The sequence below is a fragment of the Bacillus rossius genome, chromosome 3, assembly GCF_032445375.1.
Source record: "Bacillus rossius redtenbacheri isolate Brsri chromosome 3, Brsri_v3, whole genome shotgun sequence".
Classification (NCBI taxonomy): Eukaryota; Metazoa; Arthropoda; class Insecta; order Phasmatodea; family Bacillidae; genus Bacillus; species Bacillus rossius.
Window position 1 is genome coordinate 43093381 of NC_086332.1, and position 10842 is coordinate 43104222.

Below are 10842 nucleotides of genomic sequence, written 5' to 3' on the forward strand. Positions count from 1 at the left end.
ACAAAATTTTACTGAACCAAATAGTTTGGGTGCTGGCTGCAAGCTCTTAATTTTTTTTAAGGATAACCATTAATTTTTTCCCAAAATTTCAAGCCCAAGCATTTAAGTTGGCCACTCACTAAAAGTTCGGAACAACTCTTGTTTAGCTCCCTTTGGTGAGTAGAGGTTGTAGATTCTAAAGCATTATTTTGTTTTTAGTAGATCTATGAGTAGACAAAAAAATGTTGCTTGCTTACACCTTCTATTACTAAAGTACCATTGCTAGGGACCCTAAAAAACTGTAAATAAAATTGATCAAAAGCAATTTTAAAATGAGGCAAAAGCTGTGCAAAAAGTCTGTACTAAAACATAAGTGGTGCAAATAGTCTGTTTAAAAATTTAACATTACTTCTAAAATTCAGTATCAAATGTACAGTTGCCTTTTATTCCCTTAAAAATTGTTATATATACAATGTGAATTGACACTTAAGATCCTTTCCAAAAAAAATAATGCTTTCTTTTACTTTTTTTTCATTCTTTAAGAGGGTGTTTTGATACTTAAAATAACTTAACCAGTTTAACATGTTGTTGGGTAGGTACATTAAAAGTACTGTTACGAATGCAGACAGGACCATGACAGGCACCAGGTTCAGCGCTGGCTGGTGGCTGTACAGCCACTGGCATCACGTGCTGACCACTGACATAAGGCATGCCACGCGTGCCTGGCCAGATTACAAGGGCCGTTGCTACTCTCTCCCACCCTCTCCCTCCCCTCTCCCCCTCTCTCTCCTCCCTCTCTCTCCTCCCTCTCTCTCCTCCCTCTCTCTCTCCTCCCCCTCTCTCTCCTCCCTCTCTCTCCTCCCTCTCTCTCTCCTCCCTCTCTCTCTCCTCCCTCTCTCTCCTCCCTCTCTCTCTCCTCCCTCTCTCTCCTCCCTCTCTCTTTCTCCCCTCTCTTTCTCCCCTCTCTTTCTCCCCTCTCTTTCTCCCCTCTCTTTCTCCCCTCTCTCTTTCTCCCCTCTCTCTTTCTCCCCTCTCTCTTTCTCCCCTCTCTCTTTCTCCCCTCTCTCTTTCTCCCCTCTCTCTTTCTCCCCTCTCTCTTTCTCCCCTCTCTCTTTCTCCCCTCTCTCTTTCTCCCCTCTCTCTTTCTCCCCTCTCTCTTTCTCCCCCCTCTCTTTCTCCCCCCTCTCTTTCTCCCCCCTCTCTTTCTCCCCCCTCTCTTTCTCCCCCCTCTCTTTCTCCCCCCTCTCTTTCTCCCCCCTCTCTTTCTCCCCCCTCTCTTTCTCCCCCCTCTCTTTCTCCCCCCTCTCTTTCTCCCCCCTCTCTTTCTCCCCCCTCTCTTTCTCCCCCCTCTCTTTCTCCCCCCTCTCTTTCTCCCCCCTCTCTTTCTACCCCCTCTCTTTCTACCCCCTCTCTCTCTACCCCCTCTCTCTACCCCCTCTCTCACCCCCTCTCTCTCTCTCCTCCCTCTCTCTCCCTCCCTTCCCCCTCTCTCTCCCCCCTCCTTTCCCCCTCCCCTCCCTCCCCCTCCCCCTATCTCCCCCTCCCTCCCTACAGGGCACTGTCATGTATTGCTGAGCGACCTTGGGAATTACGCGGGCTGCCACGCGAATTGGCACCACCTTTCTAGACTTTTTTGGCATCGGGTTGATCCAGGATGACGCGAGTCATCACAGCCGCTCAACCAGTAGTTTAAATCTAGATGGTTATTTTTATTTTTCTTTTCTACAATTTAGATCATTTTCTAGGTTCTCAGGCAAATGTTTTTATAGTTTTTGGTGGTAATGGTGCTTTAGGTCGGCTCTAATACAAAAGCTGAGTTAATCTAGACTACTGTGCATGCATGGAAAGATTTTAGCAGATATTTAAACGTCGGGGTAAGTGTAGTAACTTGGAAATGTGTTTATTCTCTGACTGGGGCTCTTTTCAGTTTGAGGATGAGGGCAGCAGCGCCCCAGCCAGCCATGTCGAGCCAGAGGAAGAGTGGTAGCCTTGTGGAGCAACATTGCCCGACCTCAGAAGCCTTCCTCAAGATTAGTTTGAGGCTTGGGCAAACATTTTAGCTTAAACTTTGTTGATCTGTTGTTATGGTGCACTGAACATAGCTTAAAAGCCCTTGCAATCTTTTGCTCATTTTTTCCATTTTGGATTACATACAAACCTTTGTGGTATTTCTGTTGATTTAAATTAAACCCAAAATTTTTATGTGCATGGTTATATAAACACATTAGTAATATTGACACCAACTGTTTTTGTTTTAAATTTCTATAATATCATGTAGATTTTAGAATTAAAAAATTATTTTTAAACATCTGTTGAGAAATTGGACAACAGACTAGTGTCTGTGAAAAGACTTGTTCAGATAAAACTGTAACCTTCTGACACCTAATGAAATTCATAGAAATGCTTGTGTGTGAACACTTGGTTGCATAATGTTTTCTTATTTTTTTCTTCATTAATTAGGAAATCTCTAAGGCTTTTTATAGTTAAAACTAACTAGATTATTGCTATTGTGTTACCACTGGTTTCTTTGCATTCTAGCAAACTGAAATCGAAAGCTGTTTTGTAGTTAATGAAAATTGTTATACATTCATTAGCTATCTGTGAATATGCATTTAATTTGTTTCCTTGTGTTAATGGTTCGAACTGTAGTTGCACTACTTGCAGAAAAAAATTTTTGTTTGTACCCATCTTTTGTTAACAAAACTTGTTACTATCACACTAGTAAATCAGTGGGTGATAGTTAAGTTTAGTTAAAATATGTAGTATTATTTTATGGTTAACAAAAATTTTGGGATTTTTACAGTATGTAGTGAATTTCGCAGAAATGTTTACAATATTCATAAACTGCATAATCATGGCTCTACTATTATTCTTATGATTACCTACCTCAGGGCCAAAGTATTTAGTATTTTTCAGTATTGGTGTCGGAGCATCTCTTAATCAAATTGTGCACAATTTAAGTTCCTGTTAAGTTTTTGTCAATCAGTGAGTAAGTTTGTGATAAAGGAAGACTTGACAATTTACAGAAGTGTATTTTTGTAATTTTGAGGAAATGTGTGTTAGTATGTATTGTGATGCTTAATAATTTCAGAATATTTTAAAATGCAACACTGTTAAACTTGTGTATTAAAAATTTTAAAACATTTGTGTAATGATTTTGTTTTTATTTTGGGATTAATCTGGTTGATTCTTTAATTATGTGATTCTGCCGAATCTTAACTGCAATATGAATTGTCATTTCTTTTCACTAGATTGTGTATTACTGCCTCGCTAATTGATTTGGTTTTGTTTTTATTTGTGAAATAATAACCCAGTTTACAAGGTTTAAGACTGAAAATCTAAATACAGTCAAACCTCATTATTACAAACCTGAAGGCACCATCATTTTAGCACTTTGTAATAACAAGAGTTTGTATTAACCAAACTATTGGGATATCATGACAAAAAAATTGATTGAACTTTAATTGCCTATATTTACAATTATAAAGAAAATTATATACCTACACTGTTAGTAGTATAAGCTGGCTTCACTACATGCATAACAATATGTAAACACTGAAGAAAACAAACACTATGCAACACTTACAGAATAAATCATAATACGAACTTCAATAAACTTGCATTCATGACACATTTTCTATTCAAACATTTGATTTAAAAAAAGCATCAATTTTGGTTTGCACTATTTTTTTCTTATAGGCATTGTTTACACATTTAACTTTGGTCGTATCTACTGCTGCAGACTCCCTACACATAGTTTTGCCAACAAGATTGTTGCGATCCTTAAACCGTTGTAGCCAACCATTGCTGAACTTGAAGTCTGAAATTCCTAACCTCAATGCTAGGTAGTCTGCCTCCTTCTGAATCATAGGTCCAGAAATAGGCAAGTTTGCTGCACGCATTTCTTCAAACCACTGCAACAAGGTAGCTTCCATTTCTTGTTGATAATTTGCACGAACTCGCAAAAGCCGATTCAATCTTTTCACGATTTTTTAGTATTGAAGACAACGAAGATTGCGGGATGTTAAATTCTCTCGCAATTTCAGTTTTCGTTCTCTTTCCATTGTCTACTTCTTCGATAATTTTAACTTTAACTTGCAATGTAAAGTCGTTGCGTTTACGTTTCGCAGTCATATTACAAAACAACTCACTCAAAATTGAGGTTAAGAGACATGTGAGTGAATACAGGAAAATATCAAAAATTTTTTCCATAGACTGTTTAAACTTCTACGTATGTACACTTCCAACGACTAATCTTAAGGTATAGAGTACTTGCCTTTTCGTTTTCCGTTTACAACATGGCATCTTTTCTAAGTTTAGTTACTAACATCGTCACTAGAGTTGAACTTTTCATCTTGTTTTTCGACCATTTTGCGCTGTAGGATACATACATGTATCTTTGGAGAAACGTTTGTTTACATGACGGTTATGAAGACGTGATTTACTTTAGACTTCAGCTGTGAAATTCGTATTAACCGTTTACTTATACACGTTAACAGCTACTTGAGGGATCAAAACAACTTCGTAATTCATATTAACCGTATTTCGTATTAAAAGTACTGAATAACATAGGAAAGCATAACTTATTTCCTGGGACTGTGAAAGTACTTCGCATAGATGGGAATTTCGTACTAAGCTGATTCGTATTAATGAGGTTTGACTGTATTTTGTATCTTAAGCTGGCTTTGAGCTATTTATGCATCTTGAGCATTGGCTTGAGCTTTGTACAGTTGTCCTAAATACATCATAATTACTTTTGCCCATATAAAATCATTTGGCCCAAACTACTTCCATGGGAACTACAGCGAAACCCCTTATTTACGTTACCGTTATTTACGTTTTCCCGTTATTTGCACTATCTTCTTCAGGTCCCGTTTAGTTCCCATTTAGTCCAATACAATACTTTCCCGCGAATTACGTCTCAAAAATCTAATCCATCCTGCTATTTACGTCACGTAACAACCATAAACAACCAAAAAATACAGTGGAGCTAGTAGGCCTAAAAACATAGTGAAAAACTTAATGTTTATAGTCGGCAATGAACATTTTAAATTCGCAAAAATACATATTTTATAACATGAAAAGTTGCTTTTATTTCTAAACATGTAATAATTTAAGCCTAGGCGTGTAAAAGTACGAGTAATTATAGCAGGAGACAATCTAAAATGCACGAGGGAAAAACGTAAACTCACGAATGTATAAACGTGGCTGCGTGTAAGTTCTGATACTGTATTTATGTCACAACTTAGCCAAAATACTGGTACGAGACATAAACTTCACAAGATAAAATGAGCGGAGTCTTGGTAACTGTTTTATACGTCTTTTATAATTTCGGAAGTATTGTACAGTTGACGCATATTTTTTAAACTAACCATTTATTTCTGGGGATCGTAAATAATTAATTATTGGTATCAAGACATCACGATAAACGTAAACTTAAACATGTCACAGCAGCGAGAAAACTGGTGCGTATACCAATAAACTGGTATTAGAACTGGATAAAATTGGTACACGGGAGGTGGAGATTATTTTTTTTCCGCTAAGCTCGCGTCTATTGGCTGGCTGCTGATGGCAGGTCATGAGTCTGGGCGGAGCATAGAGTGAGTTACACTGCGCATGCGCCGCGGCGTTGTTACAGCAGCTGACCGAGTACAATGACTTTTCTCAGCATACGGCGCGCTATTGACAGTAAATTTCAATCTATTTGCGGCTTTTTTCTCTTTTTTTTTTTTTTTTTTAAATATTACTGTGAGCACTGTGTATGTAGCCCGTATTTGTTATAAACCCTGCCGGTTGCAACTGTATTTATAATTTGGAGAGGCAAATAATCTCCTTGAACAGCCAAAAAGCAAGCTGAGAAAATTTCAAATTTTTTTGTTAGGAAGTAATCAGAAAAACATTTTGGCTTTCATTCTTTTTTTTATTTTTGTCAAATGTGGTAAATTAATAATTGATTAAATACTAAAGTAAAATTTGTTGTTAGTGTGTTTGTACCTGCATTATAGTATGTGCTATTAAACAAAAGGAAGAAAAAAAATTCTAAATAAGGTAAAGTGTACTCCTTTTTATACTTTTCCCTTTATTTACACTTTCCCGCTTTTTACACTTTTTTACTTTGTCCCCATGAAAAGTGCAAATAAGGGGTTTTGCTGTAGTTTGAACATGCTGAACCAATTAATAATCTGCTTCTGAAGAGGAATGTTATATTTCTCAAAATAATGATCTGAGTAAATAAATAGTTTTATTGTACTATCTTTAAACATGATTATTCTTTATAATTATATCTTTTACGTTGCAAGACTTTGCAAACTTTAAAGAATTATAAATGAAATAATTTTTGAATGTGATTTTACCCAAATTCACAGTGGATTACTACGACTAAATTAAAATAAGTTTAAAAGCAACATAACCAAATTGCTGTAAATCAGCGTTCTTGTGCGTGTTTAGCGATGCTTGTTTTACATTAGAAATATTTTGGAAAGGCAGTTGGCAAATCTGAATTTCCAAACATTGCTGCTGAAACGTTTGTAAATTTTTATTACTAAACATAAACAATCTTTTGAAATAGTTGTGTTTAACAGAATTTTTTCCGATAAATTTTTGAAATGAATTAAATGTTAAAACACTCAATTATTTGAAGAGTTTAAATATTTTGTGTAAGAAAATCTCACCATAAAATGTGGACATTTTGATGCTTAAACATGCACAGATCTTTCTTACTCAAGAACAAAAAATTTATTTTCTCTTTAACGGTTGTGAAGAACTGCAAGACTGGTTGGATTTATTCTTTTCACCAAGTGAGATAATAAAGTTCTAGTTAATATATTAAAAAGTAAGTATCTCTGAAATTTTATTTTAGTGTGGTGCACATTTGTTTCCATCATAATGAGATAGTAAAGTTTTAATTTTTTTTTGCCCTGGTCCCTTGAAATATGTATAAATGAGGTTATATTTTCATTTTATTTGGATCATTATTTAGGTAGTTGTGCTTGAAAATAAAATTCTTAACCTAACAGTACAAACCCTCTTTTTTTTTTTTTACAATAAATTGAGTTGATAATGTAAGGTATCTAAAGTTGGTTAAGTTATATCATTATTTACAATTTGTCATAAGACATCTTTGATTATTGGCAGTGTTTGACACTTGTTTAGTCTAACTATATGCACACTTAAAGGCCAAATTGTGCTAGAAATTCAAGGTAGCGTTACTTTGTTACGGTGCCACTCGTGGCGGCACCTCTTGATACGGGGGCTGTAGTCTCTGATATTTACTGACTGAATTTTACTGCGTGCTCGGGTTTTATGGGCGCCACCGTGCCACATGCACGGACCAATGTGAGAATCTTTCCCAGGGTCGTGACGTCGCCCATGTGAGGCGTGATTTTAATTTCCCCCTGAATACACTTAGCACGGATCCTGGCCTGCTCTCAGCATCTGGCACGCTATCACCTACGCAGTGGGCTCTCGGGCGTCCCACACGCCGTCATACTCACGTGGTCGAACAGACATAAATAAGAAAATAATACATTTGATTTACACACCTGATTTATTCGGCAAATGCAACTTTCACACGTACACGATTGAAGCTGTTTAAAATGCCCGCGGCATGAATCGGTTTAGGTGTGAAGACCCCCAGGTGGTCACATCTCACATTACATAGTATAAAGGAGAAAAGACTGTTACTGGTCGTAAGACAATTATTTATGCAGTCCCCCGACCGAGAGGAGCTCAGAGGACGAAAAGAAAACTATTTATACGGAATTAAATTGAAACAGAATTACTTGGCGGTGAAACAAGCGGTGAGGTCCCCGGAGTGCTGAAGCGTCTACTCTCGGTCGTTGATGGCGGCTGACTGGGATGAGATCATGGCTCGACTAGACTAACATGGCGTCCTCCCGCCGAAACAATTGCAGTTAGATATTAATGAATTTGTGCTACGGGAAACTAAATTAACATGACAAAAATGAATTAAAAATTACGTGACATTTTTTGAATAAAGAGAGGATTGTACAAATTATAATTATTAAGATTTAAATTTAATTATTGTCTGGCTTCGGGTTTCCTCGGGAATGTCCGGAAACGCTATTCTATTTTGTTACCTTATTTTAATTAAAAGTACATAAAACCCTCCCGGCCGATCTGCTGTCACGTTGCACTTGGGGAATATAAAAACAAATAACACAATTATATTTACTTAGTTTTAGGGGTGCTGCGCACTGACTCGACAGCGCCCTCTTGCCAGGCAAACACACATGCACACAGTCGTACGCACGGGTAGGCGGGAGGTTTGAATGGAGGGTGGGTGGTGTTTGGGCGGTGGCATATCGGACTTAAAAGGGGCCGCAGGCCTGGATGATGTCAACTCAATGGTAATGAACATGCTTTTTAACATTATATAAGCTGTATATAATGTTAATTTCTGCACAGAAAATGAAACACAATGCTATTACATTTTTAAAATCATAAACAACCTTTTTTTCTGAGTATGTATATTACTCTGTTGAACATTGTCAGATAAAAATTAAGGAATCTGATTTGAAGAATCGACCCAACACTAGTCTATAGAATGCATAAACCCATAAGTTTTGAGAAAATAAACAAGCCAGCTGCACCCAATAATTTGGGATAAGATTTTATGGTTTGGTTTTAAGACAATTGTGTTTTAAATAGATTTCAGTGTTATATTGTCTTTATTCATTAAAAGAAACTATTCAACAAATACAAATTAAAAATATTTCTTAATACTTATTTCACCTAAATATTCTATTTTTATTGACACTTGAAACATACGTTACTGTAATACCATTAGCAATATGCACGTCTAGAACAGAACTACTAAAAAAAATAAAAATAAACCAGCAAATATTTATGTAATTGAATCATGTTATGTCATTAATGTAAAAATATGTTACTAATTCAAGATTAAACAATATAATTTTTTCCAATCCATTTAGGTCATACATTCTGGTACAATATTCATACTGAATAAATTACATTTAATGAATTTACCATGATAAAATATAAGGGTTCTGTAATTTGAGTTACATTTTATTGAATTCCTGAATGATTTTTTTATGTTTCCAGTTACATTTTGATGCTAAATGGTGTATTAACTTACATTTTGTTGCTGTATGTTGTATTCACAAGCTTTATGATGTTACTAGCTCCCCGACCCGGCTTCGCACGGCTATACTAGTGGAAGAAAATTAAGCCACATCTCCCATTTACAGTAATGGTAAATAAAAAAAAAATTCAGTGAAAATTTATTACAATGCTGTATAATGTACCGGAGAGAAAATGAATAGCACCAATGGTTTCCCAACTCGTGCACGCAACGTACAACTGATGTACCCGTACTTCGCTATGGCAGTCTACAGGCAGATCACTCTTGCTCCGCTCATTTTACCTGCCCCTCCTTGTGGGTACGCCACTGCCGCGCGATGCCCGTTGCCATGGAGACGCAGAAGGCATGAACAATGCAAAATCCTGTTCTCATGCAGATGAAGTACCCACTGTTGCCTGGTTTTAACCACCCATGGGATCTAATTTTCGTAAAATGTCATCCTGCGTAACATAAGGAACATTACTGTGAAGTTTCAAGTCTGTAAAATATATATACTTGAAAAAAAAAGGGCAATAAAAAAACAAATTAAACACAGAGAGAGGAAAAAAACAATAGTTATGAGGGTACTGATTGCTTCGATGTTAATATCACACGGGTGTTTTTTACTTGTATGGGAAAATTAAGAATGATCAGGCATCTAGTGCGTGGCAACAATGTTAATAGGCAATAGGAAAAAAAAACTTGTAGCGCCTGCGGCATTGTCGACACGCTGCGTATGTGTACTGCATGTTGTATCTAACCCCCTCCAATGCATTTGATTCTAAATTGGACTTTGAGTAAGGATCCCTAATGTTATTGATAATATAATATAGCCTTCCTTGATAAATGTACTATCCAACACTGAAAGAATTTTTCAAATCGGACCAGTGGTTCCTGAGATTAGCGCGTTCATACAAACAAACTCTTCAGCTTTATACATAATATTAGTATAGAAGTATAGATAACATCTGTTATTAGAAACTCATTTTTACATTATGATGTCTGTGCATTTCTCAAACAATACCTGTAGATTAATTTTTATTGTTCCTAGTGCATTAACTGTCTGTTACTGTTTTGGTGAAATATGTATCATAAAACATTTGTGTTGAATAATATACTATCTTTATGAATAAACAGAATATAATAAATAAATAAAAATGTAAACACAAAAATCTCCTGTTTTAAAAATGAATATTGTTTAAATATAAAACCATAAAATCTTAAATGTACTAATAAGTCAATTGTGTTTGAGTGACCAGATCACTCCCCTACCACGAAGGAGATCTATCTGGGTCAGACATGTACCGTATTTTCTCGCATAATCGTCACACGTGCGACGATTATGCGGAAAAAATATTTTTGTTAGGTAAAGTTATTCATAAAAACAAAACCTGTTCATGGAAAGTACGTTTATTTTAAAAAAAAGTGGAGTATACAAGAGCACGCCAAACAATTTATATTAATAATTCATTAAACAAAAACCTTTCTTCAACTTTAAATAGAACAACCAAAACTAACGCGAACGCAAGCCACTTGAATCTGACGTGAACTAACGTGTCGTAGTACACACTTGCCACGAAAGAATGCGGGCTATCAAATGTAGTTAACTTGGCACCTGACAGAGAGCGCGTGTTGCATCCAATCTGAGAGATATTGATATTCGACTACGTGAGCGCGCGCTATACAGGAAACAACTTAACCAAACATGAATGATGTGCTGGCTACATTTTTATAAGCGCTACGCCGCGGCAACGCAGACA

The 10842-nt window shown here is 36.4% G+C and overlaps 1 protein-coding gene across 1 annotated transcript in view; it reads left to right on the forward strand.

Moving 5' to 3' along the window:
* The window catches only part of LOC134530589 (ATP-dependent RNA helicase vasa-like), a 59271-nt gene extending 56140 nt beyond the window's left edge, over window positions 1-3131 (forward strand). The window contains exon 11 of the mRNA XM_063365563.1: window positions 1907-3131. Coding sequence (XP_063221633.1) covers window positions 1907-1966 — 60 coding nt within the window. The 3' untranslated portion in view covers window positions 1967-3131. The remainder of the gene's footprint in view (window positions 1-1906) is intronic.
* Window positions 3132-10842: the final 7711 nt, after the last annotated feature.